Below are 15,552 nucleotides of genomic sequence, written 5' to 3' on the forward strand. Positions count from 1 at the left end.
CATCAGAAGAAAAAGTAGCAATACCACAATAGGAAAATACTCTACTTTGTATATTAGTAGTATACTATACTTGTATACATTATAGATATTGTTATCCTATTTTTTGTTTGTAAGTGGAGTATAACATACAATATATCCCTCTGAGATGTACTGTGAAGTGTGGAAGAAAAGACATACTTAAAAAAGTGCAATTTTAAAGGCCTTTCTATTTATGCTTCTTTATACTTACATTCCACTACATTCTAGTGATAACTAGTACTATTATACATGTTGAAATCAGGTCAACTTCAACCAACGACAACAAAAGCTGCTTCAAAACATCAGGAAATATAATCCAATTTTGTAATATCAGAATAATGACATTCTACTGTATAAAGAGTACTTCTACGTTTGATACTTTAAGTACTTTTGAATGTTAATATTAGTGTGCCTGTATCATGAATGTTACCTGTAATGGAAAACATTGTTCTTTGTGGTGCAGCTACTTCCACTTAAGTGCATTACTTTCCTATAAATATAGCCTAGTTGGTACTTTGTATCCACCTCTGCCAGGACTTGGTTAGAAGCATAGACAAAGCATGTAAAAGCTCTCACTTCTGGTTTGGTAAAAGACTAGTTTGGAGCATGTGTTTGGAACTTCAGTTTAAAAGACTTCTGGGTTTTATTTTGAAAAACACCACCCGGAAGTAGTCAACCCAAGGCAGGTGGCGTACATCCTGGTTATTTGACAACACACGCCGTCTTTTCTCCCAGAAAACAAACATGTAATTTATATGCACATAGCCAGCGTTGTGACGGTTAGGGAGCGCGCCAGTGTGTCCGCGGTGTGACGTTAGACTGTGACGTCAGAGGAAGGGACGACGTGTTGTTGTGCGTGTTCCTTGTGCCGTCGTCGTTGTGCTATTTTGCTTCGTCCGTATGGACATGTAGCTAATGTGGAGTTGTCTCTAAAATATCGAAACTCAACTTTGTCCACGTTTATTCGTGTTTTTCTCGCTCCAAACGGGAACCGAGGTCGCAGGCCTTACTTACTGTGTGTTTCGTTTATTTTTTCACTTTGAAACATTAGCAGGTTTTTTTGGGTGTGTGTGGTCATTAGTTAGCTGACAAGTCAGTGACGATAAGAGGGAACACAAGATGAGTTTCTTTAGTTTTGGACAAAGTGCAGACGTTGATGTCGTCCTGAATGACGCTGAAACGAGGAAGAAGGCTGAACACAAGACTGAAGATGGAAAGAAAGATAAATACTTTCTGTTCTATGATGGCGAGACTGTCAGTGGAAAGGTGAACGTCACACTGAAGAACCCTGGCAAGAGGCTGGAGCACCAGGGGATCAAAATTGAATTTGTTGGCCAAATAGGTAGGTTGAACATTAATTATTGAGATGTGTTCATCAATGGTTGCATTGGTGCACACGTGTAAATATGTCTGGCCTCTGTCTATACCCGATGTCTGGTTCATGTACATATAATCCATATTGTATTAGGGACTGTACACAAATGATTTGAAAGGAGCACATAACCTGTGATTCTTTCATTGTGCACCTTCAGTTATTAATGACAACATGAATTGAATCGATCCAATTATGTTATCTTACTTTTAAATATTGTGCTATTTGCTTTAAAACTGCCCATCGTCAGGATGAAAACATATTACATTTGCAAAACAATGTAAAAAGACTATTCAGCTTCTAAAGATGCAATTACATGTGCTAAACACGAGCCGCCACTTTGCACGATGATGTAGCGTATTAGAAAAAACAAACTAACCGGGGAGAGATGTCATTTTCAACTTGGGAAAGAGGTTACAAATCACCAAGCAGGGTAGTTCTAAGAGTCTTTCAGCACTCTGTTAAACAACCTTTTGAGGAAAGACGCATCATACTTAAGCCTCAGACTTGAATTTAATGGTCATACATGAGCGGCACCAAGTGGCCCGAGGCACTCCCCAATGTTATCAATATTATCCTGGGACCCTTGCCTTGACTGAGGGGAAAGTAGCAATACCCTCCACAACATATCTCAGAGTAATGGAAAGCTATGGAATAATGCAATACATTTTTCTGTTAACAACTACAATTGCAACATATTGAAGGTGATCCTCTAATTTAAGCTGTAATATGTTAATATGTTAATAGCACAATGCTATTCAAATAAAGACTAAATATGAGTTGAATTAGCAATTGTCTGAATCATGATAACTTCACGAATGATGGACGAAATGGCCGTACATCTTATTTCATATTATGCAGAATCTTAAAGTGGACAACTCTTATTTTGCTTTTGCTGAAAACTTCTTTTCCTCTAGAGCTGTATTACGACAGAGGAAACCATCATGAGTTTGTTTCCCTGGTGAAAGATCTCGCGAGGCCGGGTGAAATAACTCAGTCGCAGACCTTCGACTTTGACTTCACTCATGTTGAAAAGCCCTACGAGTCGTACACGGGCCAGAACGTCAAGCTCAGGTCAGTGTGCAGCACAGGAGGAACTCGTTAACCTTCACCATTCGAACTGAGCAAGTTGACGCTCAGTTACCTTGAAGTACGTATGGCTTCGATGGGATGATGTGGAAACGGAACTGTTTTCATTCTCTCTTTTCATTGCAGATATTTTCTCCGTGCCACGGTGATCAGACGACTCAACGACATCAGTAAAGAGGTGGACATCGTGGTCCACACATTGAGCACGTACCCTGAACTCAACTCCTCCATAAAAATGGAAGTTGGAATCGAGGATTGTCTCCACATTGAGTTTGAGTATAACAAATCCAAGTAAGACTTGTATGGCGGCAACAAAGCATTATTTTTCATTAATAATGAACATGTCTTTGTCAAGGATTCAACTTTTGACTCTATATAATGTTTGAAAATAGTAAAAAGAAAAGTCAGAATTTCTCAGAGCTAATGATTATAATTATATAAAACAGAAAAGGAACAAAAATCACTTGAGAACCTGGAAGCAGAGAACACCTTTTTAGTTTAATAATTAATTGACTTTCAAAATTGCTGTTGGGTAATTTTCTCTTGATTGAATTATTGATGAACCAACTGGACATGGCAACATTCTGATTGTATCTGCCCAAGTTGTTGAAGTAAACAGGTAATAAGCATTATTGTTATGACACTTTTCAAAACAATATTTACCAAGTGTCTTTTGAAATCCATAAAATGTAAGTTTTTATAATGGTCACAAATTCAGTTGCAGAAAAATGAAGTACCATATCCAGCCAGGAAATCATAATAAATACATAATCTCTGAGTGCCTTTGGAAAATATTAGCGTTGGAGTATTCAGGTGAGAGAGTCGAGCACATCCTGCAGAGAGACTCCGACAGCATCAGTCATGGAGTTTAGAGCTGCAATTAACAATTATCCCCATCATTTATTCATTATTTAATTAAAAAATCTAAAATAAGAACAAAGTTCTCAGTGTCTTGTCTCACCAACAGTCCAAAACCCAAAGAATACTCTCATCTCCTATCGTAGAAGACAAAAAGAAACCAGCAAATATAATGTATTGCCGTCCAATAACCAAATAAATCATCCAGATAATGTGACATAAAACAAGCGCTCAGATACTTCACTACCTGTCGTTTAAAGCCCTCGTTCTCGTTTCTGCTCGTGTCCTCATTCGTCCTCTCGACAGGTACCATCTGAAAGATGTCATTGTGGGGAAAATCTATTTCCTGCTGGTGAGGATTAAAATTAAGCACATGGAGATTGACATCATCAAACGCGAGACGACGGGCACCGGCCCAAGTGTGTACCACGAAAACGACACGATCGCCAAGTACGAGATCATGGACGGGGCTCCGGCCCGAGGTACGCGACTCGTACTCGTAGTTTCAGTCACGAAACATCTCCCAACTCCAGATTTACTGGATATTGTCCAACCTGACATGATGTACTCCATATTTCAGGAGAGTCCATCCCCATCCGGTTATTTCTGGCTGGTTACGATCTGACTCCCACCATGCGAGACATCAACAAGAAGTTCTCCGTGCGCTACTACCTGAACCTGGTTCTGATCGACGAGGAGGAGAGACGCTACTTCAAACAGCAGGTAGGCTGCTGCAGAATCCTGGAGGCGAGGCCATGGGGAACAATGCTGGCGGGGAGGGAACGGATTCCTGAGGCTCTCCAGGGAACCGATGAGGAAGAGAAACGTCAGGTGCAGGACAACTGATGGACGAAAGCTTCGTGTACCCCAGTTCTGTACTTCAGCGCTTATCGTACGCAGCTTTGAGGTTTGGACCGTAAAACGTGTGTGTGTGTGTGTGTGTGTGTGTGTGTGTGTGTGTGTGTGTGTGTGTGTGTGTGTGTGTGTGTGTGTGTGTGTGTGTGTGTGTGTGTGTGTGTGTGTGTGTGTGTGTGTGTGTGTGTGTGTGTGTAAAGCTCTAAATAATGTCTCCCAGTAATCTTGTTTTCTGTTTACATAAAGTCCGAGTCAGTCTCACTCTTGGGATGTTAACGTATCGCATCGCATTGAGCTAAGAGTGAGTACAGCAAATCATAAAGTTGCCAAATGAATAAATACAATGTCTGTAAGTGAACACTGGATGGCAGTCATCATGTATCCACAGTTAATCACCGCATGTTTCCATCAGCAAAGGAGAGCGTTGTGTTTTTATTTAAAGTGACCGGTCACAAGAGCAACACCAGAATGACCGACACAGTGTAGAGCCTCAGAGAACTAGAGCACGCCCACGATGTCTCTAAAACAACCTCTGGACGCTTCCTTGTGCAGGAGATCACGCTGTGGAGGAAAGGGGACGTGTTGAGGAAGAGCATGTCTCACCAGGCGGCCATCGCCTCCCGGAGGTTCGAGGGCTCGGCTGCATCGCAGAGCGCGTTGGAACAGGCGGCGAGGGAGGAGAGCGGATAGAGGTCCGCCTCCCGCGAGGTGCCCGAGGACTGCGGCGTCTGGCGACGCAGCTGTTTCTATTTGAAGAACAGCGACCGACAGACAGTCATCCGGTGTGTGAACAATGCAAACGCTTTGTGGCTTCAGGCTGCCGGTCTTGTACTTCCTCATGGATGACATTTTCTTTTCTGTATGGGAATCAAACTCATTATTCGCAATGTCCACTGCGTTAAAACCACCCATGTGTGATATTCATTAATTATGAAGCCTTCTGTTGGTTACTTTAATTCTTTTTTTTATTTTTTATTTGGGATAAATTCATTTCTGATCTCCAAATTAAAGCAATGGATTATGTCATGGATTTTCATAAATGTACATTCCACCTGTAATGAATACATTCCTAACATTGTTTTAAGGTCAACACATCTGAGATAACTTTGCACTGCTTTATCTTGCTGAACACATTTTCTCTGTTTGTGTGTGTGTGTGTGTGCGCGCAAAAAATATGATTAAAGCGGAAACGTCCCATATTGAGCAGCTTAGGTATTATCGCACACTATTTTTGGGGTTTTGATCTGTAAATAAGACCAGCTAAAGTTGCTAAACCGTTCCTCCTGTTGTACATCGGCTCTACGGTACACGGAGCCACAGGATGACCTCTCCTGTTCATATGCTTGGCCTTGGCCGTCCAGTGGTGTTAGGAAAGGGTGTTCGTATTCGGCTCTGATCGTATGAAGTCCACTGTATCCTCTTTATTAGAGACTTTAAAATTGTGCCTAACTGCCTAACAAATAAAATCCTGCCTCTTTCACATGATTTTAGTCTTTTAACCAGAGAAAGAGTTAACAGTAGAAATATCTTTTGCAAATTGTGAATTAATAATTCCTTGCCCCTGAGAGTCAAATAAATTGGTGCCAAATGAAAGAAGAAAAAAGAACTCGGACTTTGTTTGACAGCAAAGAGTGAACGTGTTTTTGATGAACAGTAACAGACTGGTTGGACAATAATAAAGACACTTCCTCACACTGATGACATCATACCAACACCGCTACGCACACACGAGGCTGAGAGCAATTCAACACCGACAGCTTTGAACAGGTCACGGAGAAACTGTTTCTTCAGATCTTTTAAATGCGTGTGCGTCATTAAGAGCTTCAAAGAGGACCAGCGATTGGTTCCTAAATTGCTCTGCAACATCAAACTATTCATCAATTTCTCTGTAGCCGTTTGACCGCACCGAGTGCCCACACAACTGCTTCACAATGGAAGAGTACCTGTTCGACCTGGAAGTGTGTATATAAAAACAAGGTTTCATTGAAAATAAAACAAATGCAGCCTGTGTGTGTTCGTTCTGCCACTGTGTTGTTAGCATATTCAAGTTTAAAAGACACCAAAGAACCAGCGTTTCTGGCTAACGAGATCTGTTGAACTGGTGTTTGCATTTCGTCGAGGAAGAATCTGAATGCCCCGAACCCTTCAGAAACACCAAGGACAGCAAAGTAGTTTCAAAAGAGCGCAACGCATTTCTGGCAGAATTAGCTCCAATGAGGTCTGCAGCAAGTCGAGGAAGAATCACAATGACCTGAAGCTGTGCAGCAGCTCGTCTGAATAACCCTCCAATCGACTCAGGGGAATAAAGATATTCAACTGAGAAACAAATGTTCCCCGTGAAGTCCTGGGACAGGGATGTCTATGTGTACAGACTGTAAAGCCCTCCGAGGCACATTTGTATTTTGTGATAATGGGCTTTACAAAATAAACTGAATTGAAAACAGAACAACAGCAAGAACCAAAGAATGATGGACTGCTGCAGCTATTTTTATTAGCAGTCATTTAAGTACTTTCGTCGTCTTGAATTGTTTCAAGATGACAACAGGAATGTATATCTTATCAAAACAATCATCAGATTAACCAATAATAATAAAACATATGGTGTGTTGTGTTATAAGGAATACAGAGCCGCCAGTCCAGCGCAAACTGCATTAGCAAACAGAGCAAGTCACAAATTCAAGAATAGATCAACACCACGGTGAGGATTTAAAAACAGACTCAATGCAATTCTATAAAAAACATTTTTTTATTACACAAAGCTCGAATTTGTCAAACAAACACCCGGTGTCGAACAAGCTCGCTCTGTATCGTTCAGAGATGGAGGTGAGAAAGTGGATGTGAGCCAATATTTGACAAAAGCACATTTAATATCTGTGAACAAGGTCACTGCTTTATGATTTCAGTGTCGAGATAGAAAACAATCATCTGGTTCAAATCGTCACAAAGGCTCTTCATCTTCCAATCTCAGGACAAAGTCAAACTCCTCTGCAGAGAAGAAAAACAAAAACAAAGCGAGGGGTTCAGAAGCAGTCCACACACTGAGAGAAGTCCCAAAGGGAGAGCCTCTTCGCCTACCAGGGGTCAGAGGTTGCACAGAGAGCCGGGCCCTTGTGAAAAGTGCCATTTCCTTCAGAGGCCCTCCCTTGGCGCGATGCTGCACGTGGTACTTTTTCAGCTCAGACAGAGGAAGAAAACGCTTCGTCGTCCTTTGATACTTCACATCGACCTGAGAGGGAGAAGAAAACGTCAACGTGCGATTGTTACTATCCGGTATCGTACTTCTACTTCCTGAATGAGTTTACCATGCTCCATTTGGGGTTGTCCGGTTTGCTCTTTGCATCGAAATGGACATCTTTCTTGTCAAACTGCGTGTGGTCCACGTACGCTTCCTTCACAATCTAGAAAGGAAAATGACGACTCCGTTTAAAATCGTCAGGACATCAGAATATCCGCTGTGGAAAGAGAGAAACTCACTGCCATGATTCCCGCTATCCCCGGTTCCTTGCAGTTGCTGTGGTAAAAGAAAGCCAACTGCCCGTCTTTCATCTGTCTCATAAAATTGCGAGCCTGCGAGTGATGGATAATTAAGAGGAACCAAACAAGAAAGAAAAAAAGAGAAGGCTGGTGAGACATTTTTTTTTTTTAGGGTAGTCCCTTATTTGAGGGAAACGCCTCGTCATTACCGGAGTCTGTTTGGCGGCTCTACCTGATAATTGCGGACGCCATCCCAGCAACTAGTCTGCCCAGGCAGAGCCTTCAGATCCTCGATCCCAAACTGCAGAATGAGAACGTGTGCATCAGCCGAGTGCAGCAGGACTCTCGTATTTATAGAAAAGAGACCCAGACCGCTGATGAGGCTCTGTACCTTGACGTCGATGCCATTCTCAAAGCGGCTCTCTGGCTCAGACTTCATCAGCCAGCGACAGGACTGGGGAGATTCTGAGCTCTCCTTATTTTTTCCAGACTCAACAGGAGCTGCAGCTTTCCTCTTCCCGCCAGCCGTTTCCCCGTCGTCGTCGTTGCCTGTCGTTGCAGTGATAATCGGCCCTCAGAAAGTACTGAACCAGACAAGAAGTTTTACTCTGAGACTTTATTTGCTCACCTGAACTCACAGTTCTTTTACTCGCGCTGGCCCTCGTCTTTGGAGGCATCTCTCACGGTCGATGACGACACCTGTTAAAAACGTCCAATCCATAACAGGGTTCATGATATCAAATCATCTACCATTTATATTACTCATACGGAGAGAACTGATTCTTTGCATTGATGTATTACAAAACTTTGATTCATTAGGTTGTTTGTTTTGGCCGGATAATTTTTTTCCAAGTACCATTAGTGCCATATCACAATATAGCTTCATGGAGATGGAGAATGTGATCCATCCAACAAAAACTGTAAAATTACAAAAATAACATTTTCAACAGAAGGGCTGTTCCTAAGAATATGTTTTACTTGCTGCATTAATACATTTGATTATTTTTTAAATATCAATTGTTTAGTCTATTAATAATCACATGACAACCAATCGAGAATGAAATTTGTTGCCAACTATTTTAATAATCGATTCGTTATAGGTATATATATATATAAATAAATAACAAATATGTAAAATAGGCTGTATATATACAGCCTATTTTGCATGTTTGTGTTTTTATTTTATTTATAATTATTTATAATGATTAAATAATATTTATAAGTCAAAATATATTTTGCATATTTGTGTTTTAATTATTCCTTAATTTTTTTCATCGCTGTCAGACATAATAATCTTTAAAAATGTTGCCTCTTGAATTAAGACTTTAATACAGGAAGAGGACCAATGGCTGATCAGCTTGAAGAGGACCAATGACTGAGCAGCTTAAGGAGGACCAATGGCTGAGCAGCTTAAGGAGGACCAATGACTGAGCAGCTTAAGGAGGACCAATGACTGAGCATCTTAAGGAGGACCAATGGCTGATCAGCTTGAAGAGGAATAAATTAACTGATCCATCAGCAGGAGGAATGGAGTGAACTGTTGTGCAATATGCATGATACTTATTTTTGCTGAATAGTTCAAAAGCCACAAAATACAAAAGAACAAGGTCCAAAAGGAAGAACTAAATTAAGGTTATACGACCAGAAAATATTCCAGTTAAATATATATAAACACATAATTAAATTAAAATACATCGACATCCAAAACAGAGGAATTATTTTGAATAAGCAAGCAGTCTGGGGGTCATTCCGTGAAATGAGGACGCTTTAAATAAGGGGGGGGGGGGTGCTGAGCGATTAAATATATCTCTAGTTCTGCCTGTTTTGTGATATACATGCCTAAAAGGAGCCTAATATTTCTAGACCGAAATAATATCGGCATTATAATTATTAGAACTATGAGGATTTTTTTAGTTGCTTACTTTGTGGTGCCCCCTCAGGACTTGGTGCCCTACACACAGCGCGTAGTGCGTTATGGGAGCGGCGGCGCTGGGTATGTAAATGCTAGAATTGTTTCTGTAAATGTCCAAAATCATGATTTCAAACGTCTTGTTATTTGTATGACCAGCAGTCCAAAACAAACATATTAAAAAACCTAGCAAAATAATTATAAGAACAATATTTACATTGAAGCGCGACACTAGGAGGATGGCAGATGCCATGATTGTATATTGCCTCGTTTGAGTGTTTCTCAAGTCAGCGGTTTGATAATACATCATGTGTAATACGTACAGGAGAATAACTACAAGCATAGTCTGATGCATTCGTCTGTTACTTTGCTACACCTCGTTGATCAAACAACAACACTTAAACAATAAATGAAACTAAACTTTTCCTTTAGGTCATCTTTTAACACAGATTAAGTTAAACTGCAGCTCTGGTCAGTAGATAGCATCAATAACACAGATAAACGTAAATACCTGTAGCAGCGCTGCACCGGTCAGCCCCTTAAAAACCCGCGGAGGAAGCCAACAGCACGTGACGTCAACACACTTATTGGTGCATTTGATTTGATGACCGTCTACTCCCGTTTACGTTGATTAAAACATATCCCCCCCATTACCTATAAGCGAGAGTGGACCCTGACCCCGTCTGGCATTGTGTCATCCAATGCCATAAAGACAGTCCCAAAACGTCCCGTAGAGAAGCTGTGAGCACGCGAGCAGCTCGTCACCGGGGTCGGAGACCGGAGCCGGTTAACCGGCTCGTGTTGTTCCCTTCATGGCAGGAGGCGCGCGGGGCGCTTTGCTGCCTCACCGTGGACGGGATAATCACGACATCTTATCTCGCGTGTGTCCTTGAATACAGACTGGCCTCTAGTCCTGACCAAAGTCAACGATGTTTCTAGCACTTTGACTTCTATATTCTCCCCCAAAAAGAGCATTTAAGGATTACGTCTTCACTCCCAACATGTGACCATTCAGTGACCTTTTTTTTGTGTTCCACAGATGTTAAAATATATATATATATAAATATATTTGTCATGGAAAACAAATCATTTCTTCATGAGCATTTATACTCCATACCAGCAGGTGGCGGTAACGCGCCATACTGCTGTTGGCCAATCGGACACCAGACCGCTGTGGAGGTAAACATGGCGGCCGTCGGACCTCTGGGAAGAATTGCTCGACTGGGCTCCAGCATCTGCAGGAACCAGCGTTTGATTTGCAACAGAAGCTCACAGAGACGAGGAATTGCTTCATGTGTCGACCGTAAGTCCCAGAAAACGAATACACAGTTGGCATTAATATATACGACGGACGTGTGTTACGAAATAAAGTCTCAATGTACTCACAAAGTTCTGCTCTGCAACACAGCAACACCCACACGGGCTTCTTTTGACTTGGGACACGGCAAGATAAAGATAAAGATAAGGCACACGGCCCATCCAGTGGATTATGACATGTCCCTGTGACGCTGTTAGCAGTGATTGATTAGTTTAGCAACGCCCCTTTTCTTCAGGCAAGCTGTATGATGTGTGAATATGAGCAATCCTGATTTTAATTATTTCATATTTACCTTTGCATTGAAAATGCCGGAAGGTTATGTTTTGATCGCCGTGTATTTATTTATGTATTTATTTATGTATTTATTCATTTGTATGCGTGTTATTCGCAAAACTCAAAAAGTATTGAATCGCATGAAATTTGGTGGGATGATTGTTTATTATCCGGGGACCAGTTGATTAGATTTTGGGATCGATCGGGTCAAAGGTCATGAACAGGTCAAAATCTTTCGCAGAACTCAAAAAGTATTGAACCGAATCGCATGAAATTTGGTGGGATGATTGTTTATTATCCGGGGACCAGTTGATTAGATTTTGGGATCGATCGGGTCAAAGTTCAAGGTCAAAGGTCATGAACAGGTCAAAATCCTCTTGAATTGCATGACATTTGGTGGGATGATTGGTTATTATCCGGGGACCATTTGATTAGATTTTGGGATCAATCGGGTCCAAGGTCAAGGTCAAGGTCATGGAAAGGTTAACATCTTTTTTTTACCATAGCACGATACATTTTTGTCCAATTGGCATGCAACTAATGCCAACATGTTCATAATTCAATGCCCAATCTTGTGATATGCGAAGGTATGCGCTCTACAGAGTGCCCATTCTAGTTTTACAAAGCAACGACACACACACACACACACACACACACACAGACAGACACACATCTGCATCTGATATGTCCTCTGCTCTTTGCTGACAGCCGCTCATGGACTCTCAGAGGAGCAGAAGGAGTTTCAAGAAGTGGCTTTTAACTTTGCAGCCAATGAAATGGCTCCGCACATGGCGGAGTGGGACCAAAAGGTGTGTTTTCAAAGGATTGGCGCGATAGGATGCGCCTCGTCTACATTGTCCATTACTTTGAAGCACTTCTCTGACAGTCATAAATACATTTTATGGCTGATCCTGAAATGGTGTATTAGATCCATAATACATCCCAAGGAGCTTGATGTTAGGCTAACATCATCAACTGCAGGTGTGTTGATTGTTTTCCCTCCAGGAAATCTTTCCGATAGAGACCATGCGGAAGGCGGCCCAGTTGGGGTTCGGCGGGATCTACGTTCATCCGGATGTCGGAGGAACGGGTCTTTCTCGACTGGACACCTCCGTCATCTTTGAGGCCTTGTCCACAGGATGTGTCAGCACCACAGCTTACATCAGTATCCACAAGTACGGACCCCCTGATATCACATTCATGGCACCTACCTACATTTGCCAGACCAGTGGCCCGTCTTGTGACCGTGAGTCTATTAGAATGTCCAAACTACATCTAGTCGACAACAGTGGTGTCGAGTCCTCCGTACGGAGTCGGGATCTTCGGCAAACAATCTCAAACCAACGATCAATTAGACTTTTTCCCCGCAGATATATTTGGTTCTTTCCTTTTTAAAAATCTTTGATCCTAAAAGAAATAAATAGGTACATTAACTAACTTGTGAGCATTCTCCGCTGAATTGGCCACTATAATTCTAGCTGTGAATATCTATTTTCTAAGTATTTGCATGCATATTCTCAGTCTGCTCTGTTCTTTGCAGCATGTGTGTCTGGATGATCGACACCTTTGGCAATACTGAGCAGAGGGAGAAGTTCTGTCCGGATCTCTGTTCGATGGAGAAGTTTGCTTCCTATTGTCTCACTGAACCAGGTCAGTGTTTACGTGGCAACGATTGAATCAGGAAAGAAAAAACAACCTGTTTCCTGCGTCATGGTTTGATAGCTGTTGCTCTCTGCATGTGTGCACTGCAACCTCTTGAACCTGCGACCGATGACTCTAGGCAGCGGCAGCGATGCCGCTTCCCTCCTGACCACGGCCCAGCTGAAAGGTGACCATTACATCCTGAACGGCTCAAAGGTAACGCAGAGCACGTTCGGGCCGATGTTGTTTGTTTGTGTATTTTATTCAGTCAATCAAATCAAATACAATATTATTCGATATAATATACAAAAGAGACTGAAAAGGCATAGGTAGAAGCAAAAAATGCTTGTAAATTCCTATCCTAAATTTAAATCAAAATAAATCAGAAAATGTATATAAAATAAAGAAAAGGAAAAAAAACTAAATATATTTATATATACTACCACATACATCTTCCATATAAATACGTTTTTAATCACATTTATAACTCTCAAGAATTGTTTTATAAATAAGTTCACCAGTCTTACATCCATTTCAACATTATTCCATAATTGGACTCCTACAACAGAAATACATCTTCTTTTAACAGAAATGCATCTTCTTTTATGTCACAGTCGATACTCTCTTTACACGGTGAGTCCGCGAAACATGTCCCGTCTGTCTTCGTGACCTTTTCAGGCCTTCGTCAGTGGAGGCGGAGACACGGACGTCTATATTGTGATGTGCAGAACGGGAGCTAAAGGAGCCAGAGGCATCTCCTGTGTGGTGGTGGAGAAAGGAACCCCGGGCCTCAGTTTTGGCAAAAAAGAAAAGAAGGTAAGAGTTCACGCTTGTTGAATAGAATTGTTTGGTAGTGTGTGCAGGTCAGCACTAGATGGCAGAAGTAAGTCACGGTCACGCTGCTGTTTTTCCCATCCGCTCTCCAGATGGGTTGGAACTCCCAGCCGACCAGGGCGGTGATATTTGAGGGCTGTGCCGTTCCAGTGATCAACCGGCTTGGGGCAGAGGGGCAAGGATTCACCATGGCCATGAAGGGCCTGAACGGAGGCAGAATTAATATTGGTGAGTAGGAAAGCACTATTAAAGTGTGCTGTAGAATGTTCATGATAGCCATCTGTGGAATGTATTCCCATAGCTAGAGGAAATACATGGAATCACACTGATTATGGAAGTTATCAAATCAAAATAAGGATTATTTAGTAAACTGAAGCGAGTCGGTCTTCCAATCAGGTGGGAATGAGCCCTTTGAGATCTGTGTGTAACGTATGTGCATCCTGTTTACAGAGTAGGAGTCTCCATGTGCTTAATATATGTAGGAAGTCGACATTAAAGAGGGACCATGTAAGACGTGACATACTTCCTCTTTATAAAAACAAAAAAGTCATTTAAAATGCATCTTTAGCCTTTTCAATGCACTCAACCCGATTGCAAAAAGTGGTTTCACCAGCAGCAGCAGCAGCTTTGATCCAAACGCTCTTCCAACAGCGTCCTGCTCTCTGGGGGCGGCACACGCCTGTCTCCAGCTCGCCAGGGATCACCTGTTGGTGCGCAAGCAGTTTGGAGAGACGCTCTCCAACAACCAGGTCAAACACTCGCACAAGGATCCGAGAGTCAAAGTATTTAGACACTGTTCCCGACAAGTCATCTTGAATCCATCCTTTCCCCTCTCTCTCTCTCTTTGTGTGTGTGTGTGTGTAGTATCTTCAGTTCAAGCTGGCCGAGATGGCCACCAAGCTGGTGGCGTCTCGCCTCTTGGTGCGTGAAGCTGCCACAGCGCTGCAGGAGAACCGGCCTGACGCCGTGTCGCTCTGCTCCATGGCCAAACTCTTCGCCACAGACGAGTGTTTCAACGTGAGACATGCCGAGCAATAAAAGTACCCGCTTTTTGTTGGTCCTTATTTCACGTCTTCTCTGTTGCCACTTTATTCCGTCCTCGACAGATCTGCAACGAGGCTCTTCAGATGCACGGCGGCTACGGTTACCTCAAAGACTACGCGGTGCAGCAGTTTGTCCGAGACATCCGAGTCCATCAGATCCTCGAGGGTGAGGCTTTCTCACCGGCTCCTCTTCACTCGACGTCTCGTGCATCACATTGAATTTGATGCCCATTTATCTTTTTAGAATAATTAGTTTGTGTGACTCTTTATTCTCATTTTGTTTCCCCTAAAGGCACCAATGAGGTGATGAGGATGATCATTTCCCGAAATCTGCTGACCGAGTCGTGATGAGTCTGCCCCCTGACTTCAGTAGTGACCGTATTGTAATGGTCTTCGTCTCTGGTTGGTTACTGAGGGACTGGTTTCCTGAAATGCCCTCAGCATCGTAGGATTTAGGGTAAAACGTAGGTTTTTCGAGAATAATTCTTTAATTTCTGGCAACACGACAAAATCCTCACCAGAACGAAAAGTTTGGTTTTGATTTTTCATCTAAACCTTTTTATTGTGAGGCTGCTTGTGTGGATACAAACCTTTGCTTCACTGGTTTAACACCACAGCCGTGAATACAAGGTAATGGTTGCCCTTTTGTTTATTACATATCTATATCACATGGTGTCTCAGCAGCGCTGTGCCTCAGGTGGCCTTTTAGATCTTATTTATATTCACGGTTACTGTATTGTTACATGACGTGTGGCCTGCCACAGATGTACATATTTGGCTTGTGTAGTGTGGGTTATATATTTGAAATGTAACACGACAAATTAAATATCGACTTTCATCAAATTAATTCCTTTTTTTTTTTTGGCAC

The 15,552-nt window shown here is 42.1% G+C and overlaps 3 protein-coding genes across 5 annotated transcripts; 2 read left to right on the plus strand and 1 right to left on the minus strand.

Moving 5' to 3' along the window:
- The first annotated feature begins 724 nt into the window (after positions 1-724).
- On the plus strand, positions 725-5,798 carry LOC130210487 (vacuolar protein sorting-associated protein 26B-like). Its single transcript, XM_056440848.1, has 6 exons — positions 725-1,360; positions 2,308-2,464; positions 2,606-2,770; positions 3,644-3,819; positions 3,918-4,060; positions 4,745-5,798. The coding sequence occupies exons 1-6, from the start codon at positions 1,138-1,140 to the stop codon at positions 4,880-4,882; spliced, it is 1,002 nt and encodes a 333-aa protein (XP_056296823.1). The 5' UTR covers positions 725-1,137; the 3' UTR covers positions 4,883-5,798.
- A 1,121-nt stretch (positions 5,799-6,919) lies between these two features.
- On the minus strand, positions 6,920-11,831 carry thyn1 (thymocyte nuclear protein 1). 2 transcript variants are annotated; one of them, XM_056440850.1, is made up of 8 exons: positions 10,962-11,831; positions 8,295-8,365; positions 8,058-8,215; positions 7,899-7,967; positions 7,667-7,759; positions 7,495-7,590; positions 7,268-7,418; positions 6,920-7,177 (listed from the first exon to the last, which is right to left on the minus strand). In XM_056440850.1, the coding sequence occupies exons 2-8, from the start codon at positions 8,341-8,343 to the stop codon at positions 7,131-7,133; spliced, it is 663 nt and encodes a 220-aa protein (XP_056296825.1). In that variant the 5' UTR covers positions 8,344-8,365; positions 10,962-11,831; the 3' UTR covers positions 6,920-7,130. The 2 variants fall into 2 exon arrangements, with proteins under 2 accessions (XP_056296825.1, XP_056296826.1); XM_056440851.1 differs by lacking the exon at positions 10,962-11,831 and adding an exon at positions 10,087-10,569.
- acad8 (acyl-CoA dehydrogenase family, member 8) lies at positions 10,736-15,531 on the plus strand. 2 transcript variants are annotated; one of them, XM_056440842.1, is made up of 11 exons: positions 10,736-10,878; positions 11,875-11,975; positions 12,172-12,341; positions 12,707-12,816; positions 12,947-13,023; positions 13,486-13,623; positions 13,734-13,869; positions 14,293-14,390; positions 14,506-14,658; positions 14,748-14,850; positions 14,977-15,531. In XM_056440842.1, exons 1-11 carry the CDS (start codon positions 10,761-10,763, stop codon positions 15,030-15,032), a joined length of 1,260 nt encoding a protein of 419 aa, XP_056296817.1. In that variant the 5' UTR covers positions 10,736-10,760; the 3' UTR covers positions 15,033-15,531. The 2 variants fall into 2 exon arrangements, with proteins under 2 accessions (XP_056296817.1, XP_056296819.1); XM_056440844.1 differs by lacking the exon at positions 11,875-11,975 and having other exon boundaries at positions 10,741-10,878.
- Positions 15,532-15,552: the final 21 nt, after the last annotated feature.

This window comes from Pseudoliparis swirei, chromosome 20, assembly GCF_029220125.1.
Source record: "Pseudoliparis swirei isolate HS2019 ecotype Mariana Trench chromosome 20, NWPU_hadal_v1, whole genome shotgun sequence".
Taxonomy (NCBI): Eukaryota; Metazoa; Chordata; class Actinopteri; order Perciformes; family Liparidae; genus Pseudoliparis; species Pseudoliparis swirei.